The sequence below is a fragment of the Blastomyces dermatitidis genome (assembly GCF_000003525.1).
Source record: "Blastomyces dermatitidis ER-3 genomic scaffold supercont1.4, whole genome shotgun sequence".
In the NCBI taxonomy this organism is placed as follows: Eukaryota; Fungi; Ascomycota; class Eurotiomycetes; order Onygenales; family Ajellomycetaceae; genus Blastomyces; species Blastomyces dermatitidis.
The window spans coordinates 2,923,716-2,950,271 of NW_025544777.1; the positions used below are offsets into that span (position 1 = coordinate 2,923,716).

General features: G+C 29.7%; 2 protein-coding genes across 2 annotated transcripts; one reads left to right on the forward strand and one right to left on the reverse strand.

The window, feature by feature from the left end:
- Window positions 1–254: 254 nt before the first annotated feature.
- Window positions 255–930, reverse strand: BDCG_16898 (uncharacterized protein; the record flags this gene model as incomplete). Its single annotated transcript, XM_045426081.1, has 2 exons — window positions 255–446; window positions 844–930. 2 exons carry the CDS (start codon window positions 928–930, stop codon window positions 255–257), a joined length of 279 nt encoding a protein of 92 aa, XP_045280815.1.
- Window positions 931–20,200: 19,270 nt separating this feature from the next.
- Window positions 20,201–20,440, forward strand: BDCG_16899 (uncharacterized protein; the record flags this gene model as incomplete). Its single annotated transcript, XM_045426082.1, has 1 exon — window positions 20,201–20,440. The coding sequence occupies one exon, from the start codon at window positions 20,201–20,203 to the stop codon at window positions 20,438–20,440; it is 240 nt and encodes a 79-aa protein (XP_045280816.1).
- Window positions 20,441–26,556: the final 6,116 nt, after the last annotated feature.

The window sequence follows — 26,556 nt, forward strand, 5'->3', positions numbered from 1 at the left end:
TGATTACAACTTGTACAATAATTTTTAAAAACTCAAAATTAATTTCAATTATTAATAATTATGAACTTACAACTAAACTAACTAATATAAAAAGAAAAAAACTTTTTCTACTCATTATCTTTCTTCTCTTTCTCATTCTTCTTACTATTCTTCACAATTCACTTCTCATTCTTCTTCTTCTTCTTCTTCTCCTTATCTGAGGTGATAATCACCTCAAAATATTCCTCTGCTGCCTTCTTAGAGAAGAGTTTCTGCTACTCTCTCTCAGTCAGGTCAACCTGCATCTCAAAATCCTGCATTTTCTGGTCTGCTGTCTTGAGTTTCACTTCAGCAGCAAGCAGATTGACATGCTCAGAGAGCAGAGCTGTCTTCTTAATATTCTGAATTATGAAGTGCATTTGAGACCTGAACAAGGCCTTAATTCCCTTCTTCTCTGCCAGCTCCTGCTAATCAATTAGAGAACAGAAGTGTTATCAAAAATCATTATCTCTCAATAAATAAAAAACTTATCAGTTTTGACTTCTTTATCTCTTACTTCAATACTCTCTCAATCTTCTTCTATCATTGCTTATTTACAGTAACACTCTTCTTCTCTCTCTCTCTCTTCATCTTAATCTCAAATCATTCTCAGAACTTCTCCTGATTTTATCACTGCTGTATAAGGCTCTTCACTATCTTCTTCTTCAATCTCTCACAGACAGTGTCATCTGTATTATTTCTATACTTAGTTCAGTCTAAATCTATCAGAAGTGTTACTTAAAATTGTTATTATTCTGCTCTCTTACAGAGTCTCTTCAAGGTATTATAACATGTCTTACAATCTGTCTTCTCTTATTTAAACACCTTCTTCTTCTCTCTCTTCAATCTGTGACAGTGCTCACGCGCCTTGATGATCCGCAGGACCGCAGAATATTTGAAGAGAGATAACATAATTAGTTTCAGTGAGTATTGAAGAGAGGTGAAGGCAGAAGAGGCGGTCAGAAATGATATGATAATAATGATAATGATGATGATGATAATGATGATGATAATAATGATAATAATGATAGTGATAGTAATGATAATAATTATAATAATGATAATGATGATGATAATGATGATGATGATAATGATGAAAGAAGAAGTGCATTGAAATATATTACTGACTTATCAAATATAAAGAGACTTAAAGAAAATATTAACAGCTTTCAGCAATGTACAGAAACAGCTACAGTGTTGTATAGCAATATCATCTTTATTCAATGCATACACTGTTGATATTCTTTGTATGCAGTTATTATATAATCTATATCAGAGATACATGTAGAAAACAGATCTTTATTACTAGAATAAATAGTTACTGTAATTCTCTGTTTTCATATTATAAAGATAAGTTGTTCTCATTTCTTTCTTCTCTCTTTTCTCTTCTTCAATCAATCACTAATTTCAAGCTGGTATGAAAACTATTAAAACACTCTCAGAAACTCTCAAATTGAAGAGTATAGACTAATCAAATTTCAAATACAGAAGAAATCAAATTATCTTCTACAGATTCAATTATTCATTTCCTCTTAAATAAAACAGCAGTTGCATCCCTCCCTCCCTCTCAATCAAACAAATCATGGCCCGCGAAAAGTGAGTATCACGCCAGGCTATAATGACCAACACAGCCCCAGCATGCAGAGCTGTATATACACAGCATATACTGAACTGAGAGACTGTGTGAGTTGCAAACCAGCAGCAGCATCTCAGAGAGAGCTGTGTAGTGTAGAAAAGCTGCAACTCTCAGTCACATGCATAGAGAGTGAATCACTGCAGTAAGTACATGTGTATTGAAGTAACACTTTTTAATAACACTCAGTCTCTGATATGATGAAAATAGAGTCTCTCTGTGAGATTCATTTCTACTAGAAGTCAGAAAATCTTATATTCTTCAAGATTATCTTTGTGTGCCTTGTCTGTGAAATCAATGAGAAGAATCATTGATTTCAGTATTCTGCTCTTGATACTATTCAAGTGGCAGCAGAGTTCACTCTGATCACACTTTTTAAGTGTATATTTTCTAATTATTCACATTTATATAGATATATACTGATTATTTATTAGATGATGTTAAGACAATGACTCATTACAGCTGTGTTATTCTCACTGTGAGAGATACACAGTTGATGATAAACATTGTAAAGACTCTGAGAAGTGAGTATTTTAAAGATGCTATGACTCTGCAATCTTGATTTTTTTTTGTTTTTATTTTTTATTTTTTTCTTTTTCTTTTCTTTTTTTTTTTTTTAATTTTTCTTTCTCTTTCTATCTTTTTCTTTCTCTTCTTTTTTTCTTTCTCTTTTTTTTTTTTTTTTTTATTGTGATTTTTTCTTGTTGTTTTGTTTTTTGTTTTTTTGTTATTTTTTGTATTTTACATTTTTTTTTTTAATTAAAATGATATTGATTATGATCTGTGTTTAGAAATGTAATGATATTTAATAATACTCTCTGTTGAATTTTCAACAAATGAGCACTATGTTATAATATTATATAAGTGAGAAATGATTTCATGATCTCATTTGATGCCATTTTCAATAATGAGATCAGAATGAAAATGTGACTAAGAATTCAAACATATTCTTTATCTGAGACTAGATTTTTATTTGAAAAGTGAATCTGAGATCTTTAATATTTGAAATAACGGGATTTGGAATCAATGTGATGAACACAAACTATAATCAGGAGTAATGCTTTTAGGCAATGTGACAACTGTAAAGTTTGATCCTGGTCTCAGACACGGTCACACGGTCAGTCTAAATCTGCTGACCTTATATAGAAGTGAGGTTCTTATATTCATCAATCGGATCTTTCTATAATATATCCGAATGATGTCATAGGGCAGTTGGAAACCGGTTCGGACAGCCTGCGGGATGGATGGAATCATCCGCATGGAAGCAATGAGCCGTATGAAACCGCAGCAGGGCCTTGGCGCGGCCAGGGGCGTGACATATATATATAAAGTTGACAATCTCAATTATAATCTTATGTTAGAACTTGTCTGACTACCTGAATAAGATATCTTATTAAATACTTGAAACAGAAGCTTGATATTCTCTAACAATGATAGAATTCATGAAGATAATATTTACAAGACTATGAATCTTACACAGATCTCTGTTAACACTTATAAAATACTCTGAAAAAGAAGTCATTATTAAAATCACTGATAAAATTATCAATAGTAGAATTATATATCAATCTATTTCATCAGTCTGACTGATATTAAAAAGACTCTAGAAAAGTTATCTTATATTATAATAACAGATTCTTATATAAAACTCTCTTAATAATATCATAAATATCTAGATGTCTTTTAATAAGATAATAATGTTATAAATCTATCTCTCTTACAAGGTTCAGAAGTGAATCACAGTATCAAGTTAAAAAAGAAAAATGATAAGAACTCTGAATCATTACAAAACTCTCTTTATAATATGTTCTGAGATAAACTTCTTCTTCTTCAAAAGACACTCAATAATCTGTTGAATAAAGAATTTATACATATTAGCAACTTTTTCAATGCAGCCTTCATTCTCTTTGTAAAGAAATCAGATAAAGAACTCTGATTCTGCATGACTTATTAAGAATTGAACAGATTAATAAAGAAGAATCATTATTCTTTATCTCTTATCAATGAAACTCTAGCTCACATTGAATAAGCTCAATAATTTACAAAGTTAGATATCATCACTGCATTTCATAAGATTCATATGACTGAAGAAGATGAGTGACTTACAGTATTCTGAACATAATATGATCTCTTTGAATGAGTAGTTACATTCTTTGAACTAACTAACACTCTCAGTATATTTCAGAAGTATATCAACTGAGTACTCTGAGATTTTCTTGATGAATTTATATCTGCATATCTTGATAATATTCTCATCTTCACTGATGAGTTCAGAAAAGAATATCAAGAACATGTATAAAAAGTATTATAATAACTATAAGAAGTAGAACTACTGATAGACATAGATAAGTGTAATTTTAAGATTAAAAGTATAAAATATCTAGGCTTTATCATAGAAGCTGATAAGAGAATTCAAATGAATTCTAAGAAGGTATCTGCTATTCTTGAATGAAAGCCTGTGTGTACTGTGAAAGATGTACAAAGCTTTATCAGATTCACTAACTTTTATCAGCAATTTATATGAAACTTCTCAGATATTATGAGATCACTTATAGAACTTACTAAGAAGAACTCAGTATTTCAATGATAAGTAAATGCTGAAGCTGCATTTATACAGATGAAGAAGATATTCATTAATATCTCTCTGCTGATAATATTCAATTCTGATTATAAGATAGTTATTGAAGCTGATTTCTCTGACTCTGTCACAGAAGAAGCTATATTGCAATATAATGATGAAGATGTTTTATAATTATGTATCTTCATGTCTAAGAAACTGAGTTCTGCTGAATGCAATTATGAGATCTATGATAAAAAACTTCTCATAATTATATACTATCTAGAAGAATAAAACTCTGAACTCTAAAGTGTCTCTGAATTTGAGATAATCACAGATTATAAGAATCTCAAATACTTCATAACTACATATAAACTGACTGAATAATAGATGCAATGATTCAAGTTTCTAAGCTGCTTTCATTTTACAATATACTACTGCTCTGACAGTCAGAACTTGATGACAGATATACTCTTATAACAAGAACAAGATATACTGTCTGATATAATAGATATATAGTGAATGAATTGAGAACACTGACTCTTAAACCTGAAGATATTAGTTAATTATAATGAGATCACTTATAGTACTATACACACTTCTTTAATTACAACACCTTCTCTCTGAACTGATACTGATATCTTCACTTGTTCTACACTGAATGAACTGTGATATACAGCAGCTCAGACTGATAAACTTCTTCAAACTCTCACTGAAGCAGTATAATAAGAAGTGTCTTAATTTTCTTCAGAATTACATATAAGAACTGACATCTCAGAATGTTCAATAGATAACAGTAATACTCTGCAATTTCATGAATAATGCTGAGTTTCTCACTCTGAACTCTTACACACTCAGATAATACAAGAGATGCATGACTTATATATAACTGATTATTTAGATTATAAACAACTGTATAAAATGATCCTCTGAGAGTTCTACTGACTTAAGATATTAAACAGTATTAGACACTTCATCTGAAACTGCAATCACTGTTTTTCTGTTATTTTATAAAAGAACTGTAGAAAGAATCTACTGAAATCACTCAATATCTCTAATAGAATCTGATAAAATGTAGTGATTAACTTCACTATTAATCGATCTAAGAGCAAGAGTTGCAAGAATATTCTAGTCATCATTGACTAAGTAAAGATGTAATATTGAAACCTTATAATAAGATAAATACTGAACAAGTCACTGAAACCTTCTTACAGAGTTCATTCTATCAGATACATAAATTGTCAAGATCTATTATATCAGATCAAGACTGTCAATTCATAAGTACTCTCTGAATAAGAATCTATCAAGTTCTTAAAATTACATATTATTTGTTAACTGTCTATCACTCTGAAACTGATAATGCATCAGAAGAAAAATAATTATTATTATTATTAGTATTCTTTAATTATAGATGTATATAGTCAGAGACTATGACATCTACCTGAGAACTTTTAGTTCTCAGGGTTTTTCCTATATCTGTAAAGTTAACTATTATACATTCATCAATTTCAGATATGTAAAATGAGAAAATTCCAGCTCAGAATACAAAAACTGTTTACAAATTACAGTATCTTAACATCTTCTGATACTTTGAAATCATTTGACAATATCATGACAAAGGAAAAGAGAACACAGTCTTAAAGATAGACATATTAAATAGATAGATAGAAAGAAATTGAAAGGAAAAGATAAAGTAAAGAGAGACTGTAATAAAACAAATTATTAAAAGATAGTATATAGCTGTTTTAACAGACTATATCTGATTGATTTCCTTGTCTTCATATTCAGATATTTCTGAATTTAGCCATTTTCTTATAGCTGCTTGAGTTTGTAAGAAATCCCGCTTCTCGCGGATTCTTTACCTCTATTCCTATCTCTCATATAATCAATAGGGTTAGCGGCCCTTGACTATATACAACTATATAAACTGAAGTTCGCGAATACTATTCATAACTCAGCTTGAATGCTATTATACATTTAATCTCTATATTTTATCTTTCTACTGTGAATACTTCTAGTAGTTAACAGTATATATCATATCAAGCTGTAAACATCTGAATAATCACCTGTGAGTACTTATTCTTATATTTCAAGCTCTGTCAGTCAGCAATTATCTGTTATAACTGAAAGAACTAGAAACTTGTATACTTCAATTTCTGCAAACTCTACTGTAGACACTCAGAAGCAGTTATCTGAATCATGAATAATCTTTATAAAAGAAGTCTTAGAGAACTTATTAATTACTTACAGAATATCATTCTCTACATCTGTGACAGAGAAATTCTTTAAATCAATGAATATATCAATCTCAGTGAAGAACATTCTTGAGCATCTTCTACAGAATCAAGCTATTTTTCTATAAGAAATGCTTACTATCTGTAAACACTCTCAAATCAAGTCTCTAGACATGATTTTCAGAGATACTTATAAACTGAAAAGAAACTTTCTTAAGCTATAATTACTTAAGATTACTTACTGAATTACAATCTATAAAAGCTTTTACAAGTTTGTATTTGAAATTGATTTATAAGTCTGACTATATAATATAAAAGATGAAGAAGCTGTTATCTATGTAATAACAGATCTCTACTACACTGAAGTCAAGAATGAACTGAATTATCTAGAAAATAATTATAAGAGATCTCACTGATCTGTTCTTAAGATCTATCTAGAGAATAAGTTAAAAGACTCTATAAACTGAATAGAGAACATCTGAACTGTAATTATTAATATTAGAAAAAAAGATGAGAAATCTGATAAAAACTACTCACAGTACTTTATAAAATTATAATATGAATTAAGATCTGTGAAAATAGAGCTCTGAAATAAGATCTGAATAATGATATTTATAAAGAGACTGAATAAAAATATATAGAATAAGCTCATTAAGTAAGACTCTAAGTTATTAACTCTGAAGAAATTAATAACTCTTATTCACTGCTTATAAATCACTATGAGAGTCACAGATCTGTGAAGAGTGAATCATTAACTAGCTCTGTAAGAGTTAGAATAACAGAGAACAAATCTGTCAGAGAAAGATAATAAGATATAGAGAGATTTATATCTGACTATTAAGTAGAGAGAAAGAGCTTAATAAGCTTCTGTAAACAGAGTATATAATAGAGAGACTAAGAATAAGAGACTCTACTTCATTTATTTTAAATCAGAACATCTTTATATAAACTGTTCAGATAAATTAAAATAGAAATTTAAGAAGTTACAGACAGAGTTAGTAATAGTCTTCTTAAGAGTCTTAAAGCTGATATCTGAATCTGTTACTTCTCTGATAAAAATACTTACTTATAGAGAGAGACTGCACTGCAGTACTACTACTCTATAAGTATAAAAAGTATTGATGAACTTAGAATCTCAGGTCACTGTAGTGTCTCTAAAGCTTATAGAGTGAATAAGCTAAGTGATAAAAACTGAGAATCTACTCTTATAATAAGTAGAGTATGAGAACTTATATCTAAGAACTGAGAGACTTATAAGAATTATCTTTGAATTATAAGATCTCTTCAGAATCTGAAGAAGATTTGTAAAAACTATAATTATTATAGATATCACAGATAATATATACTTAAGACTTATATAACTTTAAAAATATAATCTGCACATAGCTATTTATAAGTCAGATTTATACTTTCAATCAGTGTTAATAGACTTACTTACAGAGATAGAATCAGTTAATACTATAGAGTTAATTAGAGAAGACAAGCTCATTAATATAATAACTTTACAAATATCTAAGAACTTCACAGTCATGAAAACTAAGCTTCAGATATCAGAGAAATACTGAGATCTTATAGAGATATTCAGCTTAGTAAAGACAGCTGAGCTTTCTTCTCATTATAAGAAGAATCTAATAATAGATTTAATAGAAGAGTAGAAACTCTTCAAAGAATTAATCTATAAGCTCTTTCATTATAAGACAGAGATCTTACAGATCTATATAAAGAAGAATTTGAAGAATGACTTTATCTGATCTTCATAGATATCTGCAGAAGTTTCTGTCATATTTATAAAGAAGAAGAATAAAGATCTCAGATTATATATAGACTATTATAATCTGAACTTTAAGAAAATAAAGAGTCACTACTCTCTATCTCTGATTAAGAATATAATCAACTGTTTTACAGAAGCTGTTATATTCATACAACTGAATATGATTAATATATATACATAACTATAAATATAATCTGAGAATGAATAAAAGACTGTCTTTAGAACTGTACTGAGATTATTTGAATATCTAGTAATATCTTTTGATTTGACTAATATTTCTACAGTATTTCAGTCTTTCATTAATAAAATACTTTATATATATCTGAATATCTTTATAATAATATATCTGAATAACATAATAATGTACTTTATAAAGAAGAAAGAACACACTGAGTATATATAAAGTATGTTAAAGACTCTAGATGAGATAGAACTGTATATTAAGCTTATAAAGTATAACTTCAATATCTATCAGATTAATTTTCTAGAATATGTAATTATTATAGATAATATTCAGATAAAATCTTTATAAGATAAGACTATTCTATTATAATCAGAGTTAACTAGTATTCATGAGATTCAGATCTTTCTAAGCTTTATGAATTTCTATAGATAAGTTATCTTTATATTTATAAGAATCTTCTTAACTCTTATAGACATGCTGAAGAATGAAAATAAGAAGAAGTTATTCTATAAATAAAGAATAAAAAGATTATTAAGAAGAGAGAGCTATAAGAACTTTCTTATCTCAGAAGCTTATAAAATCTTTATAAGATTGAAACAGATATTTATAGATACAGTGATACTATTTCACTTTAATCTCTTACTCTTAATCAGATTAAAGACAGATATCTTCTTCTTTATAATTTCAGAAATAGTCTTATAAATACAGTTAAATGAGAACTTAGTTTCAGTGATTTTTTTCTCACAGAAGATGTAATCTGTGAAGATCAACTATAGTATTCATGATTAAGAGCTTCTTATAATAGTAAAATTCTTTCATCACTGATATCACTACTTTAAGAGTCTTGTAACAGTGATTACTATTAGAACTAATTATAACAGCTTATAATAGTTTACTTCAATTAAGAAACTATCACAGCAGCAGATCTGCTGAGCTCAGAGACTGAGTAAGTTCTGATTCAATATAGAGTATATCAAGAGAATTAAGAACTCAGCAGATGAATTCTCTCACAGATTAGAGTATATTAAAAAGATCAGAGTAACAGATACAGAGAGACTAGAGAAGATAGAAAAGCTTCACAGAATACTCAGACTGAGTATTATAAAGAGATTAACTGAAGAGTCTCTCAATTCTTTATAAGAGAAGAGAGAGAAGAGAGAGAAGAAGTCTGTATAACTACTCTCTATAATACTGAGAGTTAACACTCTGAGAATCTCTGTAAGAATTCTTAAAGAGAGTATCTATAATCTGAAGAGTTTGCAGACTTTGAGAAGTACTGTGAAAGATCTGATATATGAGAAAACAGAGTATAAGTCTTTATAAGATCTTCTATTCAGATTATCTGAACTGTAACTGAAGAATAAATATACTCAGTATATTTAAAAACTACTCACAGCAGAGATCAACTCTGCAGAAATAAAGAATTAAAGAGACTTAAATAATCTCTTATAAAGAGAGAACTGAATTTATATATTCATAAATGAGTCTCTATATATAGAATTTATTAAAAGATATTATAACTCTTCTCTAGCAGGTTCTTTTACAGACAGTAGAACTCATGAGTTACTTATAAGAAAATACTTCTGACTGAAGATATAAGAACTTGTGAAGAAGATAGTGAATTCTTATACTATTTATAAGAGTTTATAAGTAATGCAGTTCAGATTATATAAAGAACTTACTTCTCTACTCATTCTATAAGAATCTTGAGAATAGCTAGAAATAAATACTCTTATAAGTCTCTCTGAAAGTAAGAACATATATGATATCTGCTTTGACAGTGTGCTTATGATAGTAAAATACTTTATTAAGATGACACACTTTATACTCATCTGTAAGAACTTGAAGTCAAAGAATTTGACTTATATCTTTATTTGTAATATAATTCAGTTGTATGAATTATCTGTGAATATTATCTCAGATAGAGAATTAATCTTTATAGAGAAGTTCTGATCTGATCTGATAATTATACTAAAGATTTTATAAGATCTAAGTATGACTTTTTATCAACAGACAGATAATTAGATAGAATATCTGATAAGTATATTAAAACAGTATCTGCAGTGCTTTATTAATTATAATTAGAATAACTGAGTGTATTGATTATCACTCACAGAGTTCATATATAATAACTCAAAGTATGTTAGTATAGATAAAACTCTCTTTGAAATACTTACTGAGACTCACTCACAGATAATCTTGATAAATATGTGAGAGTATACTATAGAGTAGACTGACTGTGTGACCGTGTCTGAGATCAGAATCAAACTTTACAGTTATCACATTATCTAGAAGCATTACTTCTGATCATGATTTGTGTTCATTACATTAATTTCAAATCATGTTATTTCAAATATTAAAGATCTCAGATTCACTTTTCAAATAAAAATCTAGTCTCAGATAAAGAATATGTTTGAATTCTTAGTCACATTTTCATTCTGATCTCATTATTGAGAATGGTATTAAATGAGACTATGAAATCACTTCTCACTTATATAATATTATAACATAGTGCTTATTTATTGAAAATTCAACAGAGAGTATTATCAAATATTATTACTTTTCTAAATACAGATTATAATTCATATAATTTTAATTATGAAAAAAATATAAAATACAAAAAAAAAAATAAAAAACAAAAATAAAAAACAAAATAAAAACAAGAAAAAATCAGAATGAATAAAAAAAAAAGAGAAAGAAAAAAAAAAGAAAAGAAAAAGAAAAAAATAAAAAATAAAAATAAAAAAAATCAAGATCACAGAGTCACAGTATCTTTAAAATACTCACTTCTCAGAGTCTTTACAATGTTCATTATCAACTGTGTATTTCTCACAGTGAGAATAACACAGCTGTGATGAGTTATTATCTTAATATTATCTAATAAATAATCAGTATATATCTGTATAAATGTGAATATTTAGAAAATATACACTTAAAAAGTATGATCAGAGTGAACTCTGCTGCCACTTGAATAGTATCAAGAACAGAACACTGAAATCAATAATTTTTCTTATCAATTTCACAGATAAGATAAGTGAAGATGATCTTGAGAAATATAAGATTCTCTGACTTCTGATAAAAACAGATCTCATGAAGAGACTGTATTTTCATAATATCAGAGACTGAGTGTTATTAAAAAGTATTACTTTCATACAATGCATATGTACTTACTGTAATAATTCATTCTCTGCATACATAACTGAGAGTTGCAGCTTTCTCACATCACACAGCTCTCTCTGAGATACTGATACTGATTTGCAACTCACACAGTCTCTCAGTTCAGCACATACTGCATATATACAGCCCTGCATACTGAGGCTGTGTTGATCATTATGGCCTGACATAATACTTGCTTTTCACAGGCCATGTTTCATTTGAGAAAGAGAAGAAAGAAAGACACAACTGTGATTTTATTAAAGAGAAATAAATAATTAGTAATATTGAATATAATTTAATTCTTCTGTATTTAAAATTTGATTAGTCTATACTCTTTAATTTGAGAATTTCTAAGAGTGTTTTAATAGTTTTCATATCAGTTTGAACTTAGTGATGAGTTGAAGAAGAAGAGAAAAGAGAGAAGAAAGAAATGAGAATAACTTATCTTTATAATATGAAAATAGAGAATCACTGTAATTATTCTCTCTAGTAATAATGATCTGTTTTCTGCATGTATTTCTGATATAGATTATATAATAACTGTATACAAAGAATATCAACACTGTATGTATTAAATGAAGATGATGTTGCTATGCAACACTATAGCTGTTTCTATATATCTCTGAAAGCTGTTAATATTTTCTTTATCTCTTTATATTTAATAAGTCAGTAATATATTTCAATACACTTCTTGTAAGAAATCCCGCTTCTTGTGAATTCTTTACCTCTATTCCTATCTCTCATGTAATCAATAGGGCTAGCGGCTCTTGGCTACACACAACTATATAGACTGGAGTTCATGAATACTATTCACAACTCAGCTTGAATGCTATTATACATTTAATCTCTACATTTTATCTTTCTATCATGAATACTTCTAGTAGTTAACAGTACATATCATGCCAAGCTGCAAATACTCAAATAATCACCTGTGAGCACTTATTCTTACATTTCAAGCTCAGTCAGTCAGCAACTGCCTGTTATAACTGAAAGAACTAGAAACTTACATGCTTCAACCCCTGTGAACTCTACTGCAGACACTCAGAAGCAGTCATCTGAATTATGAATAATCTCTGTGAAAGAAGTCTCAGAGGACTTATCAATCACTCACAGAACATCATTCTCTGCATCTGTGACAGAGAAACTCTCTGAACTCACAAATGAATCAATCTCAGTGAAGAACATTCTTGAGTATCTTTTACAGAACTAAGCTATTTTTCTACAAGAAATGCTTACTGTCTGCAAACATTCTCAAACTGAGTCTCTAGACATGATCTTCAGAGACACCTGTGAACTGAAAAGAAACTTTCTCAAGTTACAATCACTTAAGATCATCTATCAAACCACAATCTATAAAAGCTTTTGTGAGTTTGCATTTGAAATTGACTCACAAGCCCAGCTGTGTGACATGAAAGATGAAGAAGCTGTCATCTATGTGATAACAGACCTCTATTACACTGAAGCTAAGGACTGACTGAATTATCTACAGAATAATCATGAGAGATTCTGATAATCTGTTCTCAAGACCTATCTAGAGAATAAGTTGAAGAACTCTGTGAGCTGAACAGAGAACATCTGAACTGTGATCATCAATATTAGAAAAAGAGATGAGAAATCTGATGAAGACTACTCACAGCACTTCATAGAATTATGATATGAATTGAAACCTGTGAAAACAGGGCTCTGAAACAAGACCTGAATAATGATATTTATGAAGAGACTGAATAAAGATATGCAGAACAAGCTCATTGAGTAAGACTCTAAGTTCTTAACTCTGGAGAAACTGATGACTCTCATTCATCACTTACAGATCACTGTGAGAGTCACAGACCTGCAGAGAGCAGATCACTGATCAGTCTCATGAGAGTCAGAATAACAGAGAATAGATTTATCAGAAAAAGATGACAAGATATAGAGAGATTCATATCTGACTGCTGAGTAGAAAGAGAGAGCTTCATAAGCTCTTATAAACAGAGTGTATAATAGAAAGATTAAGAAAAAGAGACTCTGCTTTATCTGTTCTAAATCAGAACATCTCTGCACAAACTGTCTGAACAAATCAAAATAGAAATTTGAGAAGTCACAGACAGAGTCAGTAACAGCCTTCTTAAGAGTCTTAAAGCTGACATCTGAATCTGTTACTTTCTCAATGAAAATGCTTGCTTATAAAGAGAGATCATGTCACAGTGCTGCTATCTCACAAGCATGAAAAGCATTGATGAACTCAGGATCTCAGGTCACTGTGATGTCTCTAAAGCTCACAGAGTGAATGAGCTGAAAGATGAAGACTGAGAACCTGCTCTTGCAATAAGCAGAGTGTGAGAACTCAGATCTGAGAGCTGAGAAACTTATAAGAGTCATCTTTGAATTGCAAGATCTCTCTGAAATCTGAAGAAGATTTATAAAAACTGTGATTATCACAGATATTACAGATAACATGTACTTGAGACTTACATAACTTCAAAGACATAATTCACACATAGCTGTTCATAAGTCAGGTTTATACTTCTGATCAGTGTTGACAGACTCACTCACAGAGATAGAATCAGTTAATACTGCAGAGTTAATCAGAGAAGATAAGCTCATCTATATAATGACTTTGTAAGTGTCTGAGAATCTTGCAGTTATGAAAACTGAGCTTCAGATATCAGAGAAATACTGAGATCTTGCAGAGATATTCAACTCAGTAAAAGCAGCTGAGCTTCTCTCTCACTGTAAGAAGAATCTGATAATAGATTTAATAGAAGAGCAGAAACTCTTCTGAGAATTAATCTATAAGCTCTCTCATCACAAGACAGAGATCTTACAGACCTATATGAAGAAGAATCTGAAGAATGACTTCATCTGATCTTCACAGGTCTTCACAGAAGCCTCTGTGATGTTTGTGAAGAAGAAGAATAAAGATCTCAGATTGTGTGTAGACTATTATAATCTGAATTTCAAGATAACAAAGAGCTGCTACTCTCTGTCTCTGATCAAGAATGTGATCAACTGTCTTATAAAAGCTGTCATATTCACACAACTGAATGTAATCAATACATATACATGACTGTGAATACAGTCTGAGAATGAATGAAAGACTGTCTTTAGAACTGCACTGAGATTGTTTGAATATTTAGTGATATCTTTTGATCTGACTAATGTCTCTGTGACATTTCAGTCTTTCATCAATAAAACACTTTGTGTATATCTGAATGTCTTCATAGTAATATATCTGAATGATGTGATGATATACTCTGTGAAGAAGAAAGAACACACTGAGTATATGTGAAGTGTGTTGAAGATCTTAGATAAGACAGAACTGTATATTAAGCTCATAAAGTATAACTTCAGTATCTGCTGAATTAATTTCCTAGAATATGTAATCACTGCAAATGATATTCAGATGAAATCTTCATGAATTGAGACTATTCTATCATAGCTGAAGTCAACTAGTATTCATGAGATTCAGATCTTTCTGAGCTTTATGAATTTCTATAGACAGTTTATCTTTGTGTTCATGAGAATCTTCTTGACTCTTACAGACATGCTGAAGAGTGAAATCAAGAAGAAGTCATTCTATGAATAGAGAATGAAAAGATTATTGAGAAGAGAGAACTGTAAGAACTTTCTTATCTCAGAAGCTTACAGAGTCTTTATAAGATTAAAACAGATATTCATAGATGCAGTGATACTATTTCACTTTGATTTCTTACTCTTAATCAGATTAGAGACAGATATCTTCTTCTTTGCAATTTCAGAAATAGTCTCATAACTACAGTCAAATGAGAACTGAGTTTCAGTGATCTTTTTCTCACAGAAAATACAACCTGTGAAGATTAACTATAGCATTTATAATCAGAAGCTTTTTATAATAGTGAAATTCTTTCATCACTGATATCACTACTTCAAGAATCTCATGATAGTGATTACTGTTAGAACTGATCATAATAGCTTACAACAGTTTACTTCAATTAAGAAACTCTTGCAGTGATAGATTCACTGAGCTCAGAGACTGAGTAAGTTCTGATTCAAGATAGAATATATTAAGAAAATTAAGAACTCAGCAGACAGACTCTCTTACAGGCCAGACTATGTTAAGAAGATCAGAGTGACAGACACAGAGAGACTAGAGAAGATAGAAAAGCTTTACAGAATACTTGAACTGAGTGTTGTGAAGAGATTGACTGAAGAGTCTCTCAATTCTCTGTGAGAGAAGAGAAGAAAGAGAGAGAAGAAGCCTGTATAACTACTCTCTACAACACTGAGAGTCAACACTCTGAGAATCTTTATAAGAATTCTTGAAGAGAGTATCTATAATCTGAAGAGTTTGTAAGCTTTGAGAAGTGCTGCAGAAGACCTGATGTAAGAGAAAACAGAGTATAAGTCTTCATAAGATCTTCTATTCAGATTGTCTGAACTGCAACTGAAGAATGAATATACTCAATATATTCAGAAACTGCTCACAGCAGGGATCAATCCTGCAGAAATAAAGAATTGAAGAGACTTAAATAATCTCTTGTGAAGAGAGAACTGAATTTATGTACCTGTGAATAAGTTTCTATGTATAGAACTCATCAAAAGGTATCATAACTCTTCTCTAGCAGATTATTTTGCAGACACTAGAACTCATGAGTTGCTTGTAAGAAAATACTTCTGACTGAAGATATAAGAACTTATAAAGAAGATAGTGAATTCTTATACTATTTATCAGAGTTCATGAATAGTGCAGTTCAGATTATATAAAGAACTTACTTCTCTACTCATTCTGTAAGAATCTTGAAAACAGCTAGAAATGAATGCTCTTATAAGCCTCTCTGAAAGTAAGAACATATATAATGCCTGCTTTGACAGTGTACTGATGATAGTGAATTACTTTATCAAGATAGCACACTTTATATTCATCTGTAAGAACTTGAAGTCAAAGGATTTGACTCATATCTTCATTCATAATATAATTCAGTTGTATGAATTGTCTGTGAACATTGTCTCAGATAGAAGATTAATCTTTATAAAAGAGTTCTGATCTGATCTGATAACTATACTGAAGATCTTGTAAGATCTAAGCACAGCTTTTCATCAACAGACAGATGATCAGATAGAATATCTAATAAGTATATTAAAACAGTATCTGCAGTGCTTTGTTAATTACAATCAGAATGACTGAGTGTATTAATTATTACTTACAGAGTTTATGTATAACAACTCAAAACATGTCAGTACAGATAAAACTCTCTTTGAGATACTCACTGAGACTCATCTGTGAATAATCTTGATAAATCTGCAAGAGTACACTATAGAGTATGATGATGCCTGTGAACAGACTGAGAGAATTCAGAAGATTCAGAAGAAAGTCTGTGAATTCTTGAGAAAGACTCAAGAGTATCAGAAGAGATACTATGACTTCAAGCACATTGTGAAGAGTTTTAAGAAAGATAATAGAGTCTGACTGAGTCTAGAAAACATCATCATGCAGAGATCTAGTAAGAAGCTGAATCTCTTGTGAACAGAGTCTTATAAGATTATGAAGAAAGTTAGCTCACAGTTCTACAGATTAAAACTGTTATCTAAGTTATAAATATACAATGTTTTTCATATCTCTTTACTCTGTAAATATAAGAAATTCTTAGAAGAGAATTCTGTGACTCATCACTCTATCTGTAAAGTACTAGAGAGTGAAAGAGAATATCAGATCAAAGAAATTATTGACTCAGAGAAGTTAGATTGTAAGCTCTGATTCAAGATTCAGTGATAAGAGTATTCTGATAAGATGAATGAGTTCACTTAAGAATCATTCAGATAGATAAGACATCTGCAGAAGCTGAGATATAACTTTTATACTGTGAATTCTGATAAGTCAGAATAATGCAGTCTTCACTAAGAATCTGATTATAACAAAGACATTAACACTGTCATTTATAAATTCTAGTCTATAAGATAATGAGTTTTTACTGAGATGAACAGTCTGCAGTGTATGCAAGAGAAGAAGAAATCATATTCTTATTAAGCTAAAAAACAAGAAAATAAACAGGGCTGTGAACACAATTTGAAGATTAATAAAGAAAAAATAAAGAAAACTCAAATTCACATTCTCAATATCTGTGATACTCAATCTCTCTCATAACTATCAATTTTTCTTTTCAAAGAAGCAGAGAGCATCATGCCTGTGATACAGATAATTATTATATTTGATGTAAAGGCTGTCAGAAATGCACAGACTTTAGAGAAGCTGAATACTAGAGTGTATGCAGTTGCAGCAGAATCTTGAAGACTGATCATCTACATATGTGATCAGATATCTCTTACAAAGCTGTGTTCACTCTTTCAGTTATGCTGAAGTATTCAGCTCAGAAATAATTGAGATATAAAGAGAGAACTCATCTGCTCAGATCAACTTCTGTCACAAATTTATAGCATTTGCATTGCCTTGATTACTCAGATTTTACAGATATCTGAGAATTCATCTCTCATTGACAATGAGATTGTGAAAATGTGCCACAGTGTGAGAATTATTGATGAAAAACCTAGACATATTTGCATATGCCTGGTCAGAGATTGTGCAGGCAGAGAGAGGATGATCATAGGCCTGCAGGGCCGCAGAAGACACTGATAACACTGAGAGCTTTATAAGAACTGTCAGCTAGAATCTGTAAGAAATTACTTATGAGAAGACTTATAGCAAAGAGAGAGACTGCACTGCTTGAAGTCAGAGACTGATCTGAAGAAGAGATGAGAGAGGTCACTGACCTGAAGATCGGGTGCAGTGGCAGAACTGAGAGAAGTGAAGACACAGTCATGAGCAGCAGTGCTTCTGCTTCATCAGCTGATAAAAAGCAATCAGAGAAGTTGTGAAGATGCTCATAAGAAGCTTAGCAGTGACTAGATATTATTTGTGAAGAGATTGAAATTGAAAAAATTTTTATTCTTGAGAAGTTCTTGAATTAATATATGAACATTGTCAGAAACACTCTCTCTCTGTTATCTGAATAAAAACACTTCACAGATGAATAAAGATACTCACAGTTTATAGAGATAAGAGCTGTTACAGAAAAAGAAAAAAGAAGATGAGATTTCATAAACAGATCTGAGATATTTATACTACTCTAGAGAGGTTTACTTACACTGTGAGTGATCTCATAGAACAGTCAGATCACTCTAGTAAATAAAAGTGATTGTGAATCACAGGTCTGAATCTTTCTATGTGACTACAAAGAGTGATTGCAGACTGTGAACATCTTGATTTCATAATTCTACAGAGTTAGTGAAAGAATGAAAAATTCCTCACAATTCTACAGTATCAAAGAACAATGATTCATGAGAATAAGTGAAAGATTAACTTATAAATGTTTCTCTTTGATAAGAATGATCTCTCAGAGAGTGATTCATCTGTGAGATGAATCTGTATGATGATTACACAAGAACCTTGTGAAAATGATTGAGAGTTAACTGAAATTCTTCTGTATGAAAGATGTGAGATGAATCTGTGTAATAGTCAGAGAAGAATCTATAGATTATAAAGAATCTCACAGAATAAGAAACTGAGTGACAGACTCTTTTCTCTTTATAGTAATAAGGGATTTTTTCTCACTGAGGTTTTTTATAGATGTGAAGAGTTTTTAGTGAGTATCACTGCAGTGCTGAGCTGACTATGAAGTCACTCAGTGAAAGGCTTCACAGATAAAGTCTTAGAGAGAGAGAAGTATGTAAGAAATCTCACTTCTCACAGATTCTTTATCTCTATTCCTATCTCTTACATAATTAATAAAGCTAGCGGCTCTTGACTACACACAACTATATAGACTGAAGTTTGTGAATACTATTCACAACTCAGCTTGAATACTATTATACATTTGATCTCTACATTTTATCTTTCTACTGTGAATACTTCTAGTAGTTAACAGTACATATCACACCAAGCTGTAAATACCCGAATAATCGCCTGCGAGCACTTATTCTTACACTTCTTCTTTTATTATCATTATTATTATCATTATTATCATTATCATCATCATTAACATCATCACTATTATTATTATTATTATCATCATTCTTATTATTACTATTATCATCATTATCATATCATTTCTGACTGTCTCTTCTGCCTTCATCTCTCTTTAATGCTCACTGAAATTAATTATATTATCTCTCTTCAAATATTCTGCAGTTCTGCGTATCATTAAGATGTGTGAGTGCTGTCACAGATTGAAGAGAGAGAAGAAGAAGATGTTTAAGTGAGAGAAGACAGAGAATAAGACACATTATAATACCTTGAAGAGGCTTTATAAGAGAGTAGAATGATAATAATTTTAAGTAATACTTCTGATAGATTTAGACTGAACTAAGTATAGAAATAAGGTGAATGATGTCACTTATGAGAGATTGAAGAAGAAGATAGTGAAGAGTCTTATGCAGTAGCAGTGAGATCAGAAGAAGTTCTGAGAATAATTTAAGATTAAGATAAAGAGAGAGAGAGAGAAGAAGAGTATTACTGTAAATAAGCAGTGACAGAAGAAGATTAAGAGAGTGTTAAAGCAGAAGATAAAGAAGTTCAAACTGATAAGTTTTTTATTTATTAAGAGATAATAATTTTTGATCATACTTCTATTCTCTAATTGATTAGCAGGAGTTGGCAGAGAAGAAGAGAATTGAGGTCTTATTCAGATCTCAAATGCACTTTATAATTCAGAATATTGAGAAGACAGCTCTACTCTCTGAGCATGCTAATCTACTTATCACTGAGATGAAACCTGAGACAGCAGATCAGAAAATACAGGATTTTGAGATGCAGATTGATTTGACTGAAAGAAAGCAGCAGAAATTCTTCTCTGAGAAGACAGTAAAGAGAGATTTTGAGATGATTATCATCTCAGATGAGAAGAAGAAGAAGAAGAAGAAGAATAAGAAGTAAATTATGAAGAATGATAAGAAGAATGAGAAAGAGAAGAAAGATAATGAGTAGAAAAAGTTTTTTTCTTTTTATATTAGTTAGTTATAAGTTCATAATTATTAATAATTAAAATTAATTTTAAGTTTTTAAAAATTATTGTACAAGTTGTAATCAAGTCAGGAACAATATATATATATATATATATATTTAACTATTATAATTCATAAATTACTATAATATATAAGTATCAACATTTTTTCAACATTGATATTCATAATATTAATATATTTTTAATGATATTATCTGATAATATAATTTAGTAATACTCTCTTTCACAATATTAATATATTTCAAGAAATATGACAGAGATTAATCAAGATTGTTTATTTACTTTTATACATCAATGATATTCAATCTGAGTTAGTACTAAAATTATAACTAAGCTAAGAAACAAGATTATTTTCTTTTATATTAATTCTTCTTACACATATCAGTGATCAGTTATTAAAAATAAATTATCATCTTTTTTAAATTATTATTATATCTTCTGAATTCACTTCTTTCACTTCTTTTACTTCTATTAAAGATTCACAAACTCTTCAAGAAATCACTGTAAATCACAAAGTCTATATTATTTACAATTCAACACAGAATGCTCTCTTTTAATCATGATGAATAATCACTTTGTTCTTCACATCTGATTTCAGGTTACAAAATTTATGAAAAACTCAACACAAATATTGAGATGAACTATGAAATAATTATCAACAGATTATATTATAGATTACTGAAGAGTCATCTCTCTGCTACAATCACTTTATCTTTATTCAGAAACATTCATCATAAACTGATCATAACTCTGAAGAAATTTTCTGACATCTGAAGTCATCAGAATGCAGATAATAAAAGAAAAATAATCAGAAGATTACTACTGAGCTGATAAGTTACTCTATCAGATAACAATTTTTGATAATACTAACTTTCTAATTTAAAGAAAATTATATGAAAATAACTCTGTATCAGTACTCTGATTTCATAACTCTTATCTGATAACTTCTGTGAATAATTACTTTATATATATATATCTCTGAATCTTTCTCTTTAATTAATTGAAAACTCTGAATTCTGAACACTTCTTCAAATGCTTAATTCAAATCTTTATATTCTACATTGATTCTGTCTTCAGTTCAACCTTGAGACACACTACAAAGTTAATATACAATATCTAGAATCAGAGTTGAAGAATCATTAAAGAGTATCTCTTACAGTGAATACATGAACTAGTATAAATAATCTTACATTTATAAGAGTTATATGTTATTACATTGATGAGAACTGAACTTATCAAGAGACATTAATTGAATTTGAATCATTAATCAGTAGTCATACTGAGAATTATATAACAGAGATATTAATGACTGTGATTAAAAATAACTATTGAGATATTAGACTCAGTCTTCTTATAATTACAACTGATATTGCTGTGAATAACTATACTATGATAAAGAGCTTGAAGTAAAAATTGACTTTGTATTTCTGAAATAATAAACAAGATCATATTCTCTGCATTGCTCATGTGATTCAACTTGTGATGCAAATACTGATAAAGAATCTTAATATTAAGATAAAGAATAATGAGATGACTGATTCTTGAGATGAGAATGAGATGAAAGTGATTACTCAAGTAACTTTTACATTCACTTTATAAAAGATAATGTTTTTTGATAACACTTTTTAATATTGCTTTTTGATAACACTTTTTGATAACACTACTGTTAATTTTGAATAGATTGACTAATAATTTAAATATCATACATTTGAAACATTGCTAATGTGATTTGTATCTCTTCTAAATAACAATAACAATTTCATGATATTCAATAAATAAACAAATCAGTCATATTACTGAATATGATACAGAATGTTAGAACACAGTGAAGTTCAATATATAAGATAACTGTTCAGACTCTTCAATTGTGTCAGATGATTAATCATTGAGTGTAACACTCTGATTGAGAAAAGATTCAGACATTGAAACTTTCTGATATGAAGTGAACTCAGTTGAAATATATAATTGATTTACTGTTTCTGTTTTATAAGATAATAAAGACAGTCTCAATCACTTGTACATCAATACTGCAGTCAGCCTGATGAGTGTATAACAGTTTATTTACTTATCTTGAGAAGCAGTTGAATCACTCAAAAAGAAATTCAGTCTGAAATGATGCTATAGTGCAGGCTATTATTACTGTAAGAAATAAACTGGCATATTACTACAGTAAAATAGAAGAATCTTTTACAGAGTACTATGCTATAGCAGCTCTACTAGATCTCTCTCATTGAGTTAATATCTACACTTCTCAAGATTGAACAGAGAAGAAATGAGACTCATATGTTAAATTAGCCTGAGACTACTAGTCTACTACAATGTTAACTATCAGAGATTTGAATAAGCAGATGTTTGAGATGTGAAGACAGTGAAATACAATTCTCTAGTAAGTAATGATCTTTGATAACACTTCATATCTCATAGAACTATAATACTAACGTTGAAACAGAACTTGTATACATTGATTGCAATCAAAAATCAGACAAAACTACATGCTTGTAAAACTGAATGTGACTGCTATCTTCAAGATAATCTGATGAATTTACACATCAAATTAATTCTAGAGTTATAAAAAATTATTGAGAGTATATATTCAACTGTTGCACTGATGATATATAATATTCTAATAATTTCATTGACAGAGGTAAGAATGAAGTGAAAGTTCAACTCAAGTCAAGATATTTATTACTATTATCAGAGATAATTATAAGAAGAAATAATTAAGAAACTTATAATTGTAAAACATGAAATTATCAGACAGTTTAATATCTCTGATCACAGTATATCAGAGAAGTGTAGTTTTCATAAGAAAGTGAAGAATAAACTTACACAAGAATGTATTTAGTTGTTTCATGAGTGTTATCAATAATTATTACCAAATTCTAATTATATAAGTAATCACTGAATGAACTGAATGAGACTGATTTTGATCTGCAGTCTCAGTCTCATTCTGATTTTGAAAGAATGATCATCTTTCACAGTTTATTCTGAGAAATTACTCTCATTTCACTGTTCTTGAATTAAATCTGGTCATTTTTCACACCATTTCTCTCAGAAATGGTTCATTTTCAGAATTTTTTGAGGCTTGATTCTGGTGAGACTCACGCCAAGAAATGTATAAGACCAGATCAAATGAAATCAAATGTGAAATTCATGATTCTGCCGGCCAGTCTAACTGCAGTGATACTCACTAAAAATTCATTACATTCATAAAAGATCTCAGTGAGGAAAAATCCCTTGTTATTATAAAGAGAAAAGAGTCTGTCACTCAGTTTCTTATTCTGTGAGATTCTTTATAATCTACAGATTTATCTTGTATCTTTTATACAGAAGAGTTTCAGTTGACTCTTAATCATTTTCACAAGGTTCTTATGTGATCATCACACAGATTTATCTCACAGATGAATCACTCTCTGTGAGATCACTCTTATCAAAGAGAAGTATTCATAAGTTAATCTTTCACTCATTCTCACAAATCATCATTCTTTAACACTGTAGAATTATGAGGAATTTTTCATTCTTTCATCAACTGTGTAGAATTATAGAATCAAGATGTTTACAGCCTGCAATCACTCTTTGTAGTCATATAGCAAGATTTAGACCTGTAATTCATAATCACTTATTATTTATTAGAGTGATCTGGCTGTTCTGTGAGATTATTCATAGTACAAATAAATTTCTCTAGAATAGTATAAATATCTCAGATCTATCTGCAGAATCTCATCTTCTTTTTTCTTTTTCTATAATAGCTCTCATTCTTATAAACTGTGAGTATTATTATTCATCTACAAAGTGTTTTCACTCAGATAATAGAGAGAGAGTGTTTCTAACAATATTTATATATTAATTCAAGAACTTCTCAAGAATAAATTTTTTTTTCAATTTCAATATCTTTATAAATAATGTCTGATTACTGCTGAGCTTCTTATAGATGTCTCTGTAACTTCCCTGATCACTTTTTACTAGCTAATGAGATAGAGATGTTCTTACTTACAACAGTGTCTTTATCTCTCTCAGTCTTATCATCACATCTGATCTTCAGATCAGCAGCTAACTCTGTACCTTCTTCAGATCAGTTTCTGACTTTAAGAAGTGCAGTTCTGCTCTTTGCTGTAAGTCTTCTTATAAGTGATTTCCTACAGATTCTAGCTGACAGTTTCTGCAAAGCTCTCAGTGCTGTCAGTGTTCTCTGTATCTCTGCAAGTCTATGATCATCTCTTCTCTATCTGTACAATCTCTGATCAGACATATGCAAATATATCTAGATTTTCTATCAACAGTTCTCATATCACAGTGCATTTTCACAATCTCATTATCAATGAGAGATGAATCTCTGAATACTCATAAAATTCAGATAATTAAGACAATGTAAATGTTATAAATTTGTAACAGAACTTGATCTGAACAGATAAGTCTTCTCTTTATATCTCAATTATTTCTGAGCTGAACACTTCAGCATAACTGAGAAAGTGAATACAGCTTTGTAAGAGATATCTGATTACATATATAGATGATCAGTCTTCAAGACTCTGCTGTAACTATATACACTCTGATATCTGACTCTTCTAAAGTCTGTGTATTTTCAGCAGTCTTTATATTAAATACAATAATTATCTGTACTGTGAGTATAATACTCCCTGCTTCTTTAAAGACAAGAATTGATAGTTATGAGAGAATTAAGTGTTACAGATATTAAGAATGTAAGTGTGAATTTTATTTATTTTTTCTTTATTAATCTCTAAATTGTGTTCACAGTTCTGTTTATTTTCTTTATTTTTTAACTTTTTAATGAGAATATAATTTCTTCTTCTCTTTTCATATACTGCAGACTGTACATCTCAGTAGAAACTCATTATCTTATAGACTAGAGTTTGTAAATAATAGTATTAATATCTTTATCATAATCAGGTTCTTAGTGAAGATTATATCATTCTGACTTATCAGAATTTATAATATGAAAGTTATATCTCAGCTTTTATAGATATCTTATCTACTCAGATGATTCTCAAGTGAACTTATTCATCTTATCAGAATATTCTTATCACTGAATCTTTATTATTATTATTATTATTCTTCAATTATAGATGTATGCAGTCAGAGACTATGACATCTACCTGAGAACTTTAGTTCTCAGGGTTTTTTCTATGTCTGTAAAGTTAACTATTGTACATTCATCAATTTCAGATATGCAAAATCAGAAAATTCCAGCCTAGAATACAAAAACTGTTTACAAATTGCAGTGTTTTAACATCTTTTGATACTTTGAAACTATTTGACAATATCATGACAAAAGAAAAGAGAGAAAGAACACAGTCTCAAAGATAGACACATTAAATAGATAGATAGAAAGAAATTGAAAGGAAAAGATACAGAAAAAGATAAAGTAAAGAGAGACTATAACAAAACAAATTATTAAAAGAGAGTGTATAGCTGTTTTAACAGACTATATCTGATTGATTTCCTTCTCTTCATATTCAGATAATTCTGAATTTAGTCATTTTCTTGTAGCTGCTTGAGTTTCTGATAGAAAGTCTATTAAGTATTTAATTCCTGTCTCAGTTGAGAATAAGAATCTCATATTTAATTGATTTAGATCATACTTCTCTTTCAATCTGGCTCTGAGACTATTGTATAATGCACAGTGCATTATAATATACTTAGGATTCTCATTTATATTGCAGAATGAGCATTCTATTGAGTCAAATCTATCATCAAATCTTTGTATATAAGATTTGAAATAGCCATGTCCTAGTTTCAGCTGTATTATAGATGAGAATATTTTCTTTTTACATTTAATTGAACAAGATTTTCACTTGGGTTTTGTTACAAATCTTGAATAATGTATACTCTTCTTTTATTTCTGCCAGCTTTCATTTCACTTGTCTAAACAAGATTCTTTTATTTTTCTCTTTATAAAAGATCAGAACATAATTTTTTGAATAGATCTGCTTAATTCTGCACTCTTTTTTGCAGCTGAATCAGCCAATTCATTGCCATGAATATTCATATGAGCAGAAACTCAGTGTAG